Below are 19816 nucleotides of genomic sequence, written 5' to 3'. Positions count from 1 at the left end.
ATGTCAGAGACTGGTAGACAGTTATAAGAAACACCTACTTGATGTTGTTTCTGCCAACGGGGGCAATACCACCTATAAGAGCCAAGGGCGTACTTACTTTTTCCACGTGCGACATTTGCATTCATGTTTATTTACATTATACAATGGACTACAAAATGTAAATGTTTCATGATATTTGTTCTATTGTATCACCTTTATCTATCAATATTGTTGAAATGAAGATCAAATAGCTGTATGTTGAAATATGTTGAAAAAGTCAAAACTTTACATGGGGTGTACTTACTTTTTCACGTGACTGTATATATTGTTGCAGATCTCACGAAGCCCGTTCCCATTACAAAGGGGGGATTAAACCCCTTTTTTCCCCCCTGGGTCTTCGTGACTACGAGGCCGAATCGCCACTTCCGGAGCAAGCATGTAAAAGGGTATCGGGTCAACGTCGCACGTACCTTTAACCCACGCTGCCACTAAAGCGGGGACCGAACCTCGCACAAGCCACGCTTAATCGAGTACATCGAGTGGTATGCGTATCACGTGACTCGTGCCGTTACTTTTATGGAACCCGTTTCGAGCGGTTCTAGTCGTACCATGCGAGGCCAATGGATGGAAGGGACAGGAACGGTCAAATCAGAGGAATAACACAATTTATTATTATTTACAATGATCAGGATGAAGGAAAGGGGACACAGAGCAGAAGCTTACTCAATCTTAACAAATCCCAGACACAGGGCCCACTCACGCACACGGGGAGAAGAAGAGAAGATGTTCACGCGCCAAACGCGCTTTGCCGTCGGTCACTCCGGGGCAGCTCGCCCCGCGTGGCTCTGTGGTGGTCATGGCACATATGCAGGAGAAGGCAGGCAGGAGGAAATCGCGCGTCTGTGGCCCAGCACGGGTCGTCCTCTCAAGCGCGTGATTAATACAGCGCAGAGCGCAGGGCATGGGGCACGGGGAAAGTCCGTGTACAATCTCGATCACCGGCAATTCAATGCACTCGTTCTGCGGCCCGTTCTCATGCGTTCTCAAGCTCAACCCAACTCCACTCACTCTCACAGGGAACTCTCGTCTCACAGGGAACTGTAACTCAGAACTTGAACTCACAATATTCTCTGGCTCTGACTGAGGTGCACACGACTCTCACTGATCTCAACTCATCTGATTCTCATCTCAACTCTCGTCTGAGGTGGGGGGACTCGGAGAAGGCTTTTATGGCTCCGCCCCGGTCCTACTCGAATGTTCCAAACCCAACCTCTCATCGTCGTGGTTAGCCACTCCCCTCAAGCCCTGATTGGCGGCTCGTTGCTTACCGGCCACTCCCTCTGCAGCGCCTCCCTTCGGCCTCGCCAGACTTGTTCAGGCCTGCCACGTGGCATGCTATCGCCAAAAGACCGCCCTACTCACGGGCCTGCTCAACGCAAAACTAACACAGGAGAGGACTACACTTACATTCACGAAGAAATAACTTAACTATCGCGAGGCTTTATGTTGTGGTGCGTCTACCTACGAGGGGGAATTATCCTTTATTCCAAAACCACAATATATATATATATATATATATATATATATATATATATATATATATATATATATATATATATATATATATATATACTGAAACGCAAAAGAAACTTACCACCTTTGAAACCTTTAAATATCAGCAATAACACTGCGTGTAGTAAATGTGTGAACTTATTTGTGGACAATAGTGTCCTCACTGTCAGACAAAACGGTCACGGATGGTCACTTGAACCTTCAATGGTCACTTCATAGCACAGCCGTTGAACAGCTGTTTTGACTTTCAGTGATTAGCCAAGAGGTACGGGATGATTTTAATGAGCTGCACGTGATGTCTTGATATTGGCATTAAAAAGGCCAGTGCAAAATGGGCATTTTGACCGAAAAATTTGACCATTTTGACCAACTTCAAAAAGACCGAAAACGCAAAAGAAACCTACCACCTTTGAAACCTTTAAATATCAACAATAACACTGCGTGTAGTAAATGTGTGAACTTATTTGTGGACAATAGTGTCCTCACTGTCAGACAAAACGGTCACGGATGGTCACTTGAACCTTCAATGGTCACTTCATAGCACAGCTGTTGAACAGCTGTTTTGACTGTCAGTGATTAGCCAAGAGGTACGGGATGATTTTAATGAGCTGCACGTGATGTCTTGATATTGGCATTAAAAAGGCCAGTGCAAAATGGGCATTTTGACCGAAATATTTCACCATTTTGACCAACTTCAAAAAGACCGAAAACACAAAAGAAACTTACCACCTTTGAAACCTTTAAATATCAACAATAACACTGCGTATAGTAAATGTGTGAACTTATTTGTGGACAATAGTGTCCTCACTGTCAGACAAAACGGTCACGGATGGTCACTTGAACCTTCAATGGTCACTTCATAGCACAGCTGTTGAACAGCCGTTTTGACTGTCAGTGATTAGCCAAGGGGTACGGGATGATTTTAATGAGCTGCACGTGATGTCTTGATATTGGCTTTGAAAAGGCCAGTGCAAAATGGGCATTTCAATCAACATGCCACGATTGTCAAGGGATCAACGGCAGCGTGCCCTGGGCATGCTGCAAGGCGGACTGAGCTACCGTGAGGTGGCACGTCGCCTTGGCTGTTCACACCAGACGATATCGGCTCTGGTGGACAGAGACACCCTCCACAACTCTGCAGATGACAGACCTCGATCAGGGAGGCCAAGAGTCACCACTGCAAGGCAGGACAGGCAGATGGTCCGAAGTCACCTGCGGGATCGATTCCGTCCAGCATCCCGCACTGCGGCAGAAACGCCGGGGCTGCAAACCCACGGATCTCCAATGATACTGCACGAAGACGACTGCATGACTATGGTCTGACTGCCAGAAGACCATACAGAGGCCCCGTGATGACGGTTGCCCATTGCCGCAACCGTCAGAGATGGTGCCAGCAGCATCAGCGGTGGACGTTGGCGCAGTGGAACGAGGTCGCTTTCAGCAATGAGTCAAGGTTCTGTGTGGACAGTCCTGATGGGCGTGAGTGTGTCTGGAGAAGAACTGGCGAGCGATATGCCGATTGTTGCGTGCGTCAAGCCAACAGGTAGGGTGGCCCAAGTGTGATGGTGTGGGCAGCCATATCAGGCCGGTACAGGACGCCACTGGTGGTTGTGGATGGGAATCTTAACGCCCAGCGGTATGTGGATAACATCCTGCGACCTCATCTGCTGCCATTCCTGCTAGACCACCCAGAACTGAGAACCTTTCAGCATGACAACGCTCGTCCCCATGCTGCTCGCTTTACCACTGCATTTCTCCAAGGCGAGAACATCAACACCATGCAGTGGCCTGCGCTCTCCCCTGACCTGAATCCCATAGAGCACCTGTGGGATGAGCTTGGGAGACGCGTAGTTGGCAGGGCCAGGACATGGGCAGAGCTGCTTCAGACATTGAGGACTGAGTGGGACAGAATCCAGCAGCAATCCATCCAAAGACTAGTAGGCAGTATACGCCGACGATGCACTGCCTGTATCCAAAACAATGGTGGCCATACACGCTATTGAAAGGGGACTGACATTGCACCCAGTGCTGTTCTGTACTGTAGAACAAACTGATGAGATGGTGTATCTTGGTCAAAAACTTGACATGTCATCAATAAAATGCCAATGTTTCAATTAGCAATTGTTGGTTTGTTTTATTTTGAACTGTTACAATTTTATTACATTTCAAACAAGTGGTAAATTTATTTTGCGTTTTCGGTCTTTTTGAAGTTGGTCAAAATGGTCAAAATGGTCAAATTTTTCGGTCAAAATGCCCATTTTGCACTGGCCTTTTTAAAGCCAATATCAAGACATCACGTGCAGCTCATTAAAATCATCCCGTACCCCTTGGCTAATCACTGACAGTCAAAACGGCTGTTCAACAGCTGTGCTATGAAGTGACCATTGAAGGTTCAAGTGACCATCCGTGACCGTTTTGTCTGACAGTGAGGACACTATTGTCCACAAATAAGTTCACACATTTACTATACGCAGTGTTATTGTTGATATTTAAAGGTTGCAAAGGTGGTAAGTTTCTTTTGTGTTTTCGGTCTTTTTGAAGTTGGTCAAAATGGTCAAATTTTTCGGTCAAAATGCCCATTTTGCACTGGCCTTTTTAATGCCAATATCAAGACATCACGTGCAGCTCATTAAAATCATCCCGTACCTCTTGGCTAATCACTGACAGTCAAAACGGCTGTTCAACAGCTGTGCTATGAAGTGACCATTGAAGGTTCAAGTGACCATCCGTGACCGTTTTGTCTGACAGTGAGGACACTATTGTCCACAAATAAGTTCACACATTTACTACACGCAGTGTTATTGTTGATATTTAAAGGTTTCAAAGGTGGTAAGTTTCTTTTGCGTTTCAGTATATATCTATCTGTCTATATATCTATCTGTCTATATATTTATATCTATCTGTTTATATAACTATATCTATCTATCTATCTATATGTGTGCGCGCACACACACACACACACACGCACACCTTTTTCAAATAACGCACCGTTTCTTCCAGAAAATTATTCCAGAAAATTGTTACAGAGAATAGCAAAAAAATTTTTTGCTATCCACGTGTTTCTTTGGTTTACAATTCAACAAAACAAAGAAGCTGAAAAACTTATTAAATCTTAGGTTATTCCACAAAGAAATCCTAAAATGGCCCAGACAATATTATTGGCACCTTTTAGAAGTTGTTGTAAATAATTAGATTTGAAGCAGGTAATTCTACTTTACTTTGGAATTGAACTCACCTGTGGAGAGTTGCAGGTGCCTGCAATATAAAATTCAGTTTGAATGGAGAAAAGGGGTCATTCTGCTGTTATGTGTCACTGTGTACACCACTATGAGCATGGACAACAAAGAAAAATCAGAAAATTTTCTGAGGAAGTCAGACACAATATTGCAGCCAAGCATGGACGATCAAGCCTACAAGTCAATCTCCAGAGACCTTGATGTTCCTGTGTCCACCATACACAATGTTATCAGGAAGTTTAAGGCCCATGGCACTGTAGCCAACCTCCCTGGATGTGGCTGCAACAGAAAACTTGATCGAAGATTGCAGCGAAGGATTGTTCAAATGGTGGAGAAAACACTTCTATCAACTGCCAAACAGATTCAAGCTTACCTTCAGACACAAGGTACAACAGTTTCAACTCGCACCATCCATCGCCAATTCAATAAAAGTGGGTTCTTTGGTGGGAAACCCAGAAGGACCCCACTGCTGAGAAAGCCTGACTGGAGTTTGCGAAAACACACCTGAACAAGCCAAAATCCTTCTGGGAGAATGTCCTGTGGACAGATGACCAAATTTGAGCTTTTTGGTCAAGCACATCATCTCTATGTTTACAGAAAACAAAATGAAGCCTTCAAAGAAAAGAACACCTTCCCTACAGTCAAACATGAAGGTTCAGTGATGTTTTGGGATTGCTGTGCTGCCTCTGGGTGTGCAATGTTCAACCCAGTGTCAGAAAGCTGGGTCTCCGTTAAAGGTCATGGGTCATGCAGCAGGACAATGACCCCAAACACTTCAAAAAGCACCCAGGAATATTCCAGACAAAATGCTGGACTGTTCTGAAGTAGCCAGCAATGGGTCCAGATCTGAATTCCATTCAACACCTGTGGGAATATCTGAAAATAGCAGTTGGGAGAAGGCACCCTTCAAATCTGGGAGAACTGGAGCAGTTTGCACAAGAAGAGTGGGCCAAACTGCCAGTAGAGGTGTAGGAAGCTCATTCATGGCTACAGGAAGCACTTGAATGCAGTTATTTTGTCCAAACGGCTGTGCTCCCAAATATTACATCCCGGGTGTCAATAATTTTGTCAATGCCATTTCTTTTTATTTTCTGATTTCAAAGGGTGTATTAAGTTCTGAATCAAAAACAAAGGTTCTGTAATATTAACAGTGAAAGAAAGAATTGTGGAGACCAAATACTTTTGTCAATTTCAACTTATTTTCAGAGAAAATTGTGAGTCATTTGAAAAAAGTACAAGGGTGCCAATATTTTTGGCCACGAACGAACACGCACACATGCACACATGCACACACAAACCAAAATCTTATAAGTTTGTCCTTTGGTCTGCATCCATCCATATATTGTTGATATCCTGCTCACAGACAGCAAGACAAGCGAAAAAAACAACCTACATCCACCTTCAGTGGTGGAGTTAATGTATCGTGGCTCTTCTCCAAATTAAACTTCAGACTGCTTACATAAAATTATTGCAATTCACATGCATATACGTTTATGAAGTCAAAAAGGAAGACAAAAAAACAAAATGTTAGCTTGTGCAAAATGATGCATAAAGAGTAAAAACGGACTTTGCTCAATATTGAATTGGATAAAAACAAAATAAAATGGGCAAAAAAAAAACCACCGAGTGCAAGAACAGGTTGCGATATGACCATACTTGTAAACTCCATCGGCTTCATTATCGATCAGCACTGCACGAGCCTTCCGTGCACAAGAATAATGATAGGTCTTGCTGCATTTGCGAAATTCACAGCCAACAGTACCACCTGACTTCTCGCAGTGAGAGCATTTCTGTTGGAATTAAATTGAAGATACTCATTAATGTAATTTCAAGGTCAAAAAGAAAAGACAGTCTACTTTAATTAAATAGAAATGAAATACGGCAGTTCATATAATCAAGATTTATGAAAAATGGCATTGTCAATAACATTTACATCATTATCCACCTCCTGTGCCAAACCATCAATAAGCCTTCACCAGTTGTATTGTGGGATTAGCCCATGAGATTGGGGCTCAAGACCCAGCCAGATGTTTTATGAATGGATTTGGTTGAAAAGCATGGCAAGACAACTTCTAAAATTTGTTGAATGAGGGGACTAAATGGGATAAGGAGGTGGAGAGCAGGAAAATAGAAGGAGCAGACTAAATAGAGGAAGACATTAGGTCAGGTCATTATGAATCAAGAAATGGCAAAGCGGCAGAAGCAACTGACGCTGTGGTCAAAATGGTGGAGGCATCAGGAGCGTTGGAAGGAAAGTTGACGAGTTGTGCAGAATGATTATGGTGGAATGGACACACAATTTGTTGGACAGCATAATTGGACATTTATGATGAAAAGTGACCTACTACCTGCGTAATAAGAGGAGCTGTTGGAGCAGGCATTCAAGATATTTGAGAAAGTTACTGAGAACAGATTGGGATGAGTTCTCAATATATACTAACTGATGTCCCATACTCTTACCATGCTTTTTTTTTCCTTTTCTTTTTTTATACATAGTCAAAGCTCATGGAAGAGCCAGTACAGATCAGAACTTGGACAAAAAGACAAAACACGCATGCATTAGGTGGACAAGATGGGCACAGAAAGAAGCTCCAAGGAGGGAAAACTGGGAGGTTTTAGGTTGGGTTAACGAGGGCAGAAAAGATCAGTTTAGGATTGGTGACAATCAGAGATGGTGGTGAACAGCTGCATTGAAGACCTGGAGGGAAGAACAAGATTGAAGATGATGTGGAAGTTGGTTCCACGGGTGTGACAAAAGAGGAACAAACGAGTGGAGGTGAGAAGTGACACTGAATTTCAGTAGTTTCATTTAGGTAGATGACAAATTGGGCAAATGATAGGGGAAAACAGCAGAAAAAGGAGGTCCATAGGCATGAGAGCAGGTTTTTTTAGACATGCACCATTCAGTCCATTTGCAGATTCAGACTCAAAATCTAGGGTTGCCAGAAAGCTCTTAACCTTCTCAAGTGAAAAATAGTCCAGGAGCAGTTGGGTGCAATTTAGTATGGGTACAGGAAAGTAAGCAGTTGGGGACAAGATTTTTAAGGACAGAATTGAGGCATTCAGATTCTCATGAGCAGAGTGAGAAGGGATCAGAGTGAGAAGTGAGGAAAAGCTCACTCAAGGGACAGACTTACCAAGGTACCACCAGGGGGTTTTAGAGGGGAAAGCAAGTTTAAAAGCTCATTATTGAGGTTGGTCAGCCATCGTTTTCTGGCTTCCGGGAGTGAACACTAGTGAAACGTAGGAAATCCAAGTTATAATCCAGGTGCAGTAACATCTCTTGCCCACTGAAGTGCTCTCATAAATATCCGTTCGCTGCTTGCAAGAGGCAGACCTGTGACCATTACGTGCTTACTTAGGATGGTGAGGAAATCTTATTTGCATGAGGCTTGCTTAATTGTATCCGATATTATGTATACTCCTGATGCCTAGTGTGTGTACTTGAAGTGTACTTGAATGATGGTTGTCATGTATTCAGTGTACTTGAATGATGGTTGTCATGTATTCTTTCTGGATGCTGTTTCAGATAGATTCAGATTAAACTCGGAATGAGAAAGGTTGTGAGGCTCTGATTTTTACAACACTTAATCTGAATCATCTCCTGTCATCGTTCGGGATGAATAAGCTCCTGCAACTACCTACCTTCAGTGGGAATCCTTAAGCGGATGACGCAGCGAGCCAGCTTACACATTGGTTATGTTTGCTTGAAAGCTACATGGACACGTATGCTGACATCACGGACACGCAGAAACTTTGTTCTCAACTGTCACGTGACTAACACCATTCACGACTACATCTCCCATTGTCCCACGTATGAGACCTCGGTGGCAGCGCTTGAGCATCTACATCAAGCCTCGAAGCGTGGTCTATACCTGATACAAGCTCGCTACTTGGAGGCAGGACCCCACAGAATCGCTAGAGCAATTCCTTCAAGAACTTCGTCGGTTGGGAAAGGAATGTGCACATGAGGTCCGAACGCATGAACAAATGTGTGACGATCTTATGCAAGACGCTTTGGTGTCTGGGATACATGCACCTTCGATTCGTCAACGTTTGCTTGAGAAACCCGCCCTGACCCTACAAGAGGCGTATGATCAGGCGCGAGTATTACAGCTGGCACAGGCTCAATCGGAGTCGTCCGGTCGACCTTATGTAACTGCCGGACTCACTGGGGAGAGACGCCCGGAGAATTCCTCGACGATGGAGCGCGAGGTTGCCGATACCCCTATGGAGTCAAGTCAGTCAGAAGCCCTCGGAGCCGAAAGTACGAGTCTGGCGGCAACCGCCTCTTTCGGAGGCAACACGAAGTGCTATTTCTGTGGCAATCGGAGGCACCCAAGAGCCACATGTCCGGCACGGGACGCAACGTGTCACACGTTTGCCAGGAAAGGTCATTTTGCAAAGGTTTGCCACGCTTCGAGAGGGCGGGGTTCGACTCTGGCGGGCATCACCGCGACGCGCAAGGCCCGACCTGAGCCTATAGAAGTCACAGCACTGTCCGGCCAGCGCGGTTTGTCAAGCGCCATAGTACCGGTGCTGATCGAAGGTCACTCTGCTAATGCTCTTGTGGACACTGGGTCAACGGAGAGCTACGTCGACATGGGCCTTGGACGGCACGAATGGCGGATTGTGGAGACCTCAAAGAATTTTCATGGCCTCGCAGTCTCTCTGGATGCGCACCAAAGGGGAATGCCGTGTCAAGTTAGTGGTTAATGGCACGATGTATCCGGATGTCCGTTTGATTTTGTCTCCTCTATGTGCCAATGTACTGTTGGGACACACTTTCCTTCATCGGCATGGTCGTTTGGAAATGACATTTAATGGAGACTACACTCTGTGCGTGCTCTGACCGGAATGACTATAGAGCCGCCATCACTATTTCCGAGTCTAACTTCCGACTGCACGCCGGTCGCGATCAAGTCGAGACGCCACTCACGGGCCGACGCGCAATTCATTGCCGAAGAGACGAGACGGCTTTTAAAAGAGGGGATTATCGAACCGAGTCGATCACCTTGGCGAGCTCAAGTATTGGTGGTCCAAACTGAGAATCATCCCAAGCGTATGGTAATTTATCATTCAAAAAACTATAAATAGATTCACATAGCTGGATGCCGACCCGCTTCCTGGTCCAGATACGCCAGGTTGCTCAATACACAGCCGAAAGCATGCTCGATTTTCGCAGCGCGCATCACCAGGTGCCCATCCGTGAGGACGACAAAATCTATACGAGGTTTGAATCGGAACAACGGTTGTATCAATTCAGGCGTTTGCCCTTCGGCGTAACCAACGGAGCTGCGTGCTTTCAAAGGGCGATTGACATAATCGCCAAGGAGCAATTAAAGGACGTCTTTGTGTATCTTGATAATCTCAGTGTGCGGACGAGATCAAGCGGGTCATGACGCTAATTTGCGGCGGTTTCTACAGGTCACGCACCACTACAATCTAACTTTCAACGAGGACAAATGTTGCTATTCCGCAAGGACGATTGATCTTTTAGGGCACACGGTGACCCAAGGGAAGATAACTCCTGACAGAGCGTCTGAGACCCTTGCTAGACATGGCGGCACCGCGTGACCGTGTGTCCTTGAGAAGAGCTCTCGGTTTGTTTGCACATTATTCTCGTTGGGTCCAGAATTACTCTGAGAAGCTTCATCCACTTGTTGATTGCAAAACATCTCCAATGACCGAAGCAGCCAAGGCTTCTTTTCAAAGGCTGAAGGCAAACATAGTCACGTGAAAAAGTAAGTACACCCCATGTAAAGTTTTGACTTTTTCAACATATTTCAACATACAGCTATTTGATCTTCATTTCAACAATATTGATAGATAAAGGTGATATAATATAACAAATATCATGAAACGTTTACATTTTGTAGTCCATTGTATAATTTAAATAAACATAAATGCAAATTTCGCATGTGGAAAAAGTAAGTACACCCTTGGCTCTAATAGGTGGTATTTGGCAGAAAACCTCAAGAAGGCGTTTCTTATAACTGTCTACCAGTCTCTGACATCGACTTGGAGAAATTTTTGCCCACTCCTCCATGCAGAATTCTTTCAGCTGCGCGATGTTTGAGGGGTTTCTTGCATGCACAGCTTGTTTCAAATCCCCCCACAACATCTCGATGGGATTTAGATCCGGGCTTTGACTTAGCCATTCCAGAACCCTCCATTTCTTTTCAGCCATTCCTTGGTGCATTTACTGGTATGTTTAGGGTCATTGTCATGTTGCAAAGTCCACCTTCGGTTGAGCTTCAACTTTCCGACAGATGGCCTCACATTATCCTCAAGCACCCTCTGGAACAATGAAGAATTCATAGTGGATTCTATGATGATGAGCTGCCCAGGCTCTGATGCAGCAAAGCTGCCCAAACCATAATATTTCCACCACCATGCTTTACAGTTGGTATCAGGTTCTTGTGGTCAAATGCTGTCTTTGGTTTTTGCCAAATATGTCTTCTGGTACTGTGGCCAAATAGCTCTACCTTTGACTCATCTGTCCAGGGCACATTGTTCCAGAAGTGCTGGTCTTTGCCGAGGCCCAAGATGTTCATTGGCAAGCTTTAGTCTTGCCCTCATGTTCTTCCTGGACAGCAAAGGTTTCCTCCTGGCACACCTCCCATGAAGATCAAATTTGTGCAGCCTCTTTCTAATCGTAGACTCGTGCACTTTGACATCAACAGTGGCAAGAGCTACCTGTCGGTCCCCGTGATGACATTCTGGGGTTCTTAGAGACTTCTCTTGCGGTCTGCTATCGGGCTGAACTTGCTGGGGCGGCCTGGCCTGAACAAGTTGGCAGTTGTTTGGAATCTTCTCCACTTGAAGATGATCTTCCGGACAGTCGAATGATTGATTTCAAATTGTTTGGAGATCTTTTTAAATCCCTTCCCAGACTCGTAGGCATCTATAACCTTCTTTCTGAAGGCATCAGAGAGCTATTTTGATCTAGGCAAGGTGACGCCACCAACTTCAACAACAAAGAGCAAACCAAACTACAGACTTGCCATTTAATATGGAATATATATTTTTTCTCGACTTGTGTTTACTTTCTTAACTCAGTATATCAATCTGGTGAGTTTCTTTTACACTTTGGTGATTTATTTCTTAAAAGAACCATGTCACTGATTGTCTGTCGCAGCAAGAAGTCAACAGCAGGATTATATCACAGGTGGCGTGGCAAAATGTATGGACAGGTGCATTTGATGATTGGCTTCACAGTCGGGTATACAAGGGTTGTTGCATTCTGTATTAGTGTAAAACAACTGCTGCACATCTCCAAAAGTTATTGCCGCTTCCTCTGGAGATGGTCCGTCAACTCGACAATGCTGTTCGTCATTGAGTGGTGCCTTTACGAAATTACGGCATGAAACAGCGTGCTATTGCTCAGCAGTATGGCATCACTCAAGGTCAGGTGTCAAAGATCCTGAAACGAAATCCTCAGAGGGGTGTCCCTACTCCAATACCGAGGCCAGGACATCCCCGCAGAACCACAAGGAGGGATGATCGCCAGCTGCACCGGTTAGTCCGCAATGGCCGTACCAAGTCAGCTAATCGGCTTAGGGCTGAGTGGCAGCAACTGACAAATGTGCCTGTATCCAGAAGGCTAGTCAACCAATGACTGGTTCAAGCAGGCTATCATGCCAAGCGTACCCTGAGAAAGCCACGCCTGACCAGACAACACCGCCAGCGCCGATTGCAGTGGGCCAGAGAGCACCGTCAATGGCAGCCAGGACACTGGAATCATGTGATCTTCAGTGACGAGTCAAGATTTCTGGTCTATCGTCAAGATGGCCGTGTCCGAGTGCGCAGACAAGTGCATGAAGCCTACAACAAAGATTGTGTAGTGCCAAGAGTCCAAGCTGGAGGTGGTGGGGTGACCGTTTGGGCTGCTTTTCATGCAGGGGGCAAAACTGACCTGGTTGTTCTGAATGGAAACCTGAACCAGTTCAAGTACAGGGCCATTCTGGAAGAAACATTGCTTCCATTTGCTCGTGCAGCCTTTCTAGGAAACTTTGTCTTCCAAGAAGACAATGCACGGCCTCATCGTGCTCGCATGATCCAACACTTTCTTGCTGACCGTGGTGTAGAGCATATGGAGTGGTCTGCCATGTCCCCGGATATGAATCCGATAGAGAACTTGTGGGCAGAATTAACGCGTCAAACCGACCACTTGGACCAGCAGCCGACCACTGTGCGTGAATTGCAGCAGGCTATTGTCACTGCATGGGAAGCAATTCCTGTCCAAACCTTGGCAAATCTCGTACACAGCATGCCTCAACGTGTACGTGCTCTCCTGAATGCTAGCGGGGGTTACAGGAAGTACTGAACTGTAATTTTACTGTCCGTAATCCCAGTCGTAGTTTAACTTTTGTTTTTGTGAAAAAAATTTTTTGGCTCATGTGCAAAATAAAGAGATACTTCTGGAAAACGTACAGAAGTTTAACACAGTACTGTCCATGAATTGAGTTCGATATCAGTTTACATCACTTTCAAGGATCAATTTATTTGTTTCGAAATGTCAAATGTGGTTTTTGTTTCTTTTAAAGGTCACATTAACAAAATCTAGAATAATTTCAACATAATTCCAATGAACTTTTGGTTCTAAGACATCTTAAAAAGTAATTTCACCCCCACAAAAAAAATATTCCATATTAAATGCCAAGTCTGTAAATGTCTGAGGTTTAAATAAGACAGATTCCTCCAAGATCCTCTCCAACGATGTTCTAATCATTTGCACCTGAGCTGGTGCACCTGATTCTATTTTTAGGTATTTGAAGCAGTGATAAATGTGGGGGTGTACTTGCTTTTTCCACATGCGAAATTTGCATTTATGTTTATTTGAATTATACTATGGACTACAAAATGTAAATGTTTCATGATATTTGTTATATTATATCACCTTTATCTATCAATATTGTTGAAATGAAGATCAAATAGCTGTATGTTGAAATATGTTGAAAAAGTCAAAACTTAACATTAGGCTATGAGCCAAGGGGGTTGGTCGGTACCATACAGATGGAGTAAGGCTCATTGTGATTTTTAGCAAGATATATGTCCCTAGATATGAAAAAAAAAGTGATAGCAGTGCATAACTCTCGGCCATCTCTGTGTTATCACCCGAAATATTATTATACGCCTGCTTCGCTTCGCCAAAAAATGTGATATTTGCTAAAATTGGAATAAATATGTTTTTAAGGACCACAGAGTGCCAATAATTTGCATACTGGATGCCAACTAATATAGTAATAGAAATATAGAACATTTGTGGGGGTTATTTATCAAAATATTGATATAATGACAAAAAATATGTTAAATTTAGTGAAAAAGTGGTCGAAATCGCTTCGAGTTCAGAATTCACATTGTACATTTTTGTCAATATTTCAAAAATGAAAACTCCCAGAGTAACATTTGACCCCTCAAAATCTTCGCAAGGAACCACTGCATTGGAATATATCATTACTTTGTAATATGGTGGTTGTTTGGGGCACATATTTTGGCAAAGTTCAAAATATGTTCAACCATACCCCCTAATTTTGATATTTTGGAACGAAACATAGCTTTTGAACATTTTAGGTTTATTCGTCTACTACTTTTGGTATCTCAGTGTAATTTTTGGTATTAGCTACTATCCTAAAGTAGGTTCGTAACATCAGCGACATTATATTTCACAATGCATGCAAACTTGCTCCACACTCTAGGTTTATCATGATCTCTCGAACAAATACGATCTCGATCTCGATCTCGGCACTCTGTGGTCCTTAAAAACATATTTATTCCAATTTTAGCAAATATCACATTTTTTGGCGAAGCGAAGCAGGCGTATAATAATATTCCGGGTGATAACACAGAGATGGCCGAGAGTTATACACTGCTATCACTTTTTTTTCATATCTAGGGACATATATCTTGCTAAAAATCACAATGAGCCTTACTCCATCTGTATGGTACCAACCGGTCAATTTGGGGGGTCTGGCTCATAGCCTACATGGGGTGTACTTACTTTTTCACGTGACTGTAGCTAGCGCGGCAGTGACCTCTGTGGACGAGAACATCAAAGAAAGCAGGTTTCTGTCGAAGAATTATAAGGCCAAGTTAAGAACAGGGCAGCAGATACTGGAAACCAGTCCTGAAGAAAGATGGCTACTTACACTCCCTGAAGTGAGATGGCTGCTTCCTGCAACTGGTGAACAACAACAACAACAACAACAACAACAGGCATTTTAAGGCCATTTTCCCTGCAAGAGAGGGGGTTAGCCTTGCTAAGGCCCCCATGACAATCTTCTCCATTTTGCCCTATTTTCTGCATCTCCCCTTGTTAACCCCCTTGCCCGCATTTCTTCTTCTTCGACCATCTATAGCAAAGTCTTTTTCGGTCTTCCCCGTCCTCTACTTCCTTCTACATTCATTTCCATCACTCTTCTCAACCAGTCACTTTCATCCTTCCTCAACACATGACCAAACCATCTCAACCTGTTTCCTTCACAGAATCCATCACAGGCTCTACTCCCATCATCTTTCACAATTCATCATTTGTCTTCCTCTCTCTCAACGATACTCCACACATCCACCAAAACATTCGCATTTCCACCCTTTAAGCCTTCGTTGCTGCTCTACGTTCATTGCCCATGTCTCCATCCCATAAATCATAACACTTCTCACACATGCAGCATACACCTTTCCCTTCAGCTTCAACGACACTCCCCTCCTCGTCAGCATGCCACTCAGTTCCCGAAACTTCTTCCACGCACATCTCACTCCAGCAACCGTTGCCGAATCTGATCCACCTTCTCCATTCAGCACGTCTCCAAGGTAACAAAATGTTTTCACACCTTCCAGCTTCACGCAGTCTCCAAGATCAAACTCAACATTTCCTCCATCTGCAGCTCCCTCTGTGCACACCTTACACTTGAATGTGGCTGCCACACTGGTTAATGACCCTCTCAAACCACTACATTTTTGATGAACCCACTCTGACCCACTGATGAACCCACCCACCATTGTACATTGAATGGAATTCACTCCGACACCCTTCCTGCACACAGCACACGGCCACTTCCAAGTTCGTTCCACCTCACCACATGCTTTACCACTTGCCATCACCTTCGTTTTTCCGATATTCACCTTCAGACCTTTTGTCTCCATACATTCCTTCCACTTGTTCATCTTCTCCTTCAGTCCATCCATACTTTCTGCAAAAAACACCAGATCATCTGCATACAACAACTCCCACGGTAAACCCTCCTTTATGTTCCGAGCCAGCACCTCCATCACAGCAACAAATAGTAGTGGACTTACTACCGACCCCTGATGCACTCCCACCTTCACCTCAAACTCACCACTGTTCCCGTCCTTCGCCCTTACAGCTGTGCGCACTCTTTTGTACATTGCAATAACTACTCTGATCAACCACTCCTCCACTCCTAACTTCCTCAATGCCCATGTCACTACTTCGCGTGGAAACCTATCGAATGCTTTCTCCAGATCAACAAACCCAAGAAACAACTTCTTCCTCTTCTCCTGCAACTGCCTCACAATAAAAAGCGGGTCTGTCGTTCCTCTTCCTGGCATAAATCCAAACTGCATTTCGTCAATCTTCACTTTCTTCCTTATCCTCCTCTCCAACACCCTTTCCAATACCTTCATTCCATGCTCCAATAACTTTATCACTTGATATGAGCCACAGTCCAGAGGGTCACCTTTCCCCTTGTATAGAGGGACGAGGGTACTCAGTTCCCAATCCATTGGAATGCGGCCTTCTTTCACCATCAGATTGCAGATCTCTGTCATTCTCTTCACACCCCAATTTGCCGCTGCCTTCAACATGTCTCCCACAACTCCCGTCGGCCCTCCCGCTTTTCTACTCTTCATTGCTTTTATCGCTTCGGTTAGGGTGCCGGCTTGGGATCCTAGGATCCTGGTTTCCAATCCCGGTTGATCGCTGAATTAACACCAGGGGGGTTGACTCAGCCCGTCATCCTTCTGAGGTCAGCAAAGTAAGTACCAGTTCACTGGTAATTCTCTGTGTGTCGCATAAGGCGACCAACAGGGTTGGCGGCAGGAAGGGCATCCGGCCATAAAATATAGCTTCAAAAAGGGGACCACAGTGCCCGAAAAAGGCCAAACCCTGCTCTGTGGGGAAAAATGGCCTCGAAAGGTGGTTCCTATTGCTTTTATCGCTTTCTCAACATCCTTCTCGGTTATCTTCTCTGCCGGTCCTAAAACTGGGTTTCTCTCCATGTTGCCATCCCATTCATTCTCTGCATTCAACAGTATTTCCATATATCTCTTCCATCTTCTTTTAATTCCATCTGGGTCCACAACGATTTGTCACACTTCATCCTTCCAGCAACTGGTGAAGGCCTATTGATTTTTTTTTATTCATCAAGCCGAGGCTTTTATAAGAGCTAACATACAATATGTAATGAAGGGAGTGGGAGACAAGACGGAGAGAGAGAGAGAGAGAAGCACTTCAGTGGGAAACAAAGACAGCAGAAGATCAGTGGCAGAGGGCTGGGATGGGGTACACAGGATAAAGATGGACACGGACTCAAGGGGGAAGGGGGGGGGGCGAATTTGAAGGAGGTGGGTTTTGGGTAGATTAGCAAGGGTAGAAAAGATCATGGTTTTGGATGGGGGAAGATATGTGGGTGGTGTTGAACAATCGTTTTAAATTCCTGGAGGGAAGTTTGGGATTGAAGAGGATGAGAGTTTGTTCCAGAGGTGAAAGGGGGGGTGGGGGGGGAGGGGGTGGCAGGCATGGTGAGGCAGGGGCAGGGGGGAGGGTGTGGGGGGAGGGCGTGGGAGGCATGGGGAGGGCATGGGAGGCATGGGGAGGGCATGGGAGGCATGGGGAGAGCGTGGGAGGCATGTGGAGGGAGTGGGAGGCATGGGGAGGGCGTGGGAGGCATGGGGAGGGCGTGGGAGGCATGGAGAGGGCGTGGGAGGCATGGGGAGGGCGTGGGAGGCATGGGGAGGGCGTGGGAGGCATGGGGAGGGCGTGGGAGGCATGGGGAGGGCGTGGGAGGCATGGGGAGGGCGTGGGAGGCATGGGGAGGGCGTGGGAGGCATGGGGAGGGCGTGGGAGGAATGGGGAGGGCGTGGGAGGAATGGGGAGGGCGTGGGAGGCATGGGGAGGGTGTGGGAAGCATGGGGAGGGTGTGGGAGTCATGGCAGGGCCGGGAGGGGAGGTGGGGGGAGGGGGTGTGGGAGGCATGGCGGGTAACTGTACGACCAGTCCGTCAACCCACAGCAGTCCCATTAGGTCGATCAGTTGTTCATTCAAACAGTCCGCACATTGAGTCTCTTAATCTTTAGCCTGTGGTAATTTTAAAAATTCCTTAAATGCCTCCCCAAATTCAACCGACCGACCCCATAAAGAGCTGGTTTGAATCAAGTGTACGTACCATTCTTTTTCCCCGTTTTATCTCGGAAAGAACGGTCTTGCAATCAAAATCTCCAAACTCCATGGAATTAATAGTGTGACGAGGTGACTGAAAGACTCCAGATGAAAAAAGCTGAAAAGAAAATAGCAAAGACAAAATGGTGAACATCCCTTTACACATTTGGCCAAACTTAACAGCTGCAGCCTCTTTTCCTCAAAGTCAAAACACTTAGAAGCAATACTATAAACATTGTTTTTCAGTTGGTGCTGGCATTGCATTTACTAGGGCATTGCCCGTACTATATCTATATCTAAAATTATATCCCCCCCCTCTATTTACATGAAATGGTTTGGTCCAAAGCGAACGGCTTCCGGAGTTTGGTAAAGAAATCGCCATCGCGTGCACAAACGCGCAGGAAAGCGAATGAATCGCAAATTCGTTTTTATTAGTTTTAAAACATCGTTTAACGCCAACATAGCGCCAACATAGTTTGCAAACGTGAAATAAATGAATACGCTCTCAAATGTGCCATCCGAGGCAGAGTGTGTCCGCCACGTTCGGCACACGCGATAGTTCGCTGCTCTCTGATTGGTTGAATCGTTTTTTGGACATAGCTCGGTAAGTAATTGTCCGATTAATATGAAACCTTGAAAAGGCACATCCTCGGGTCTCCAGCAATATACCTGGCAAGTTAAAAGTATATCGGACCCGTGGTTGTCGAGAAACAGCGGTCACAGACAAACGTACAAACAGAGATTACTGGAATTATAGATAGATGGAGAACAAACATGACACTTCAGAATCCAAAACAATTACTCGTATTTGCATTCATGAATCAGGAGTGCACACCATGCATTTGTAGTGAGCTGCCAGCTTGTGTGTTGAGGACATGTACAAAGGACCCAGTTCCTCTGAATCTTCCCCAACATGGCAGAAGCTGCAGATAGGCATGGAAGCTGTCCTATCACATGGTGAACGGTCACGCTGTAAAGAAAAGTTGAAAGTCATGAACCGCCCTGTCAATCGCTGGCCTCATAACAAAACACACCAAGCATTTCTTCAGCATCCTAGGGACCCCAACTGATTGGATGGATAAGGATCCTGGTTCATGGGAGCAAGAAACCAGCTTTCAGGAAGCAAAGAAAGCCGCCAGTGGCTTAGTCGTGGTGAACGACAGGGCAGAAAGGGGTGTCGCATTGATACAAGACTACAATAAGCTCCTTACAAACAATGAAGAGCAAAAGCAAGCTCTGCTCCAAGTTGTTGCTGCTCACAGGAAGATGTACCCCGATGCCAAGAAGGCAACAGTGGTGAAACAGGCCCAGAAATAGGAGTTACATTTCTCATTATATTTGGGTTTTTTAATATTATGTGATATGGTGTCTCTTCATTTTATGAACTGAACATTTGGATTGTTATCATTGAATTTGAGTTTTCATAGCAATATAGTGCTATTTGTGCAGCTATTGTAACTTGTGTTTGCTGGAATACAAAGAAAGTGAGTGGAGGGTGGATTTTCATAAAACAAACTTCTGGTTTTGCTTTCGATCCATATATAGAAAAGTTTTGTAGACACCTTTAGTTTGAAGGCTGATGTGGCACCCCTAAATAAAATCAGATTGCTTTCATATTTGGTGTCTTTTC

At 45.0% G+C, this 19816-nt stretch overlaps 1 protein-coding gene across 1 annotated transcript; it reads right to left on the bottom strand.

The window, feature by feature from the left end:
- Positions 1-4829: 4829 nt before the first annotated feature.
- LOC144894178 (PHD finger protein 6-like) lies at positions 4830-19180 on the bottom strand. The gene is made up of 4 exons (XM_078786264.1): positions 19022-19180; positions 18194-18304; positions 6444-6577; positions 4830-5324 (listed from the first exon to the last, which is right to left on the bottom strand). The coding sequence occupies exons 1-4, from the start codon at positions 19178-19180 to the stop codon at positions 5210-5212; spliced, it is 519 nt and encodes a 172-aa protein (XP_078642390.1). The 3' UTR covers positions 4830-5209.
- Between the last annotated feature and the right edge of the window lie 636 nt (positions 19181-19816).

This window comes from Myxine glutinosa, chromosome 11 (assembly GCF_964187855.1).
Source record: "Myxine glutinosa chromosome 11, kmMyxGlut1.1, whole genome shotgun sequence".
NCBI classification, from domain to species: Eukaryota; Metazoa; Chordata; class Myxini; order Myxiniformes; family Myxinidae; genus Myxine; species Myxine glutinosa.
This window is presented reverse-complemented; position numbering and strand designations above follow the sequence as displayed.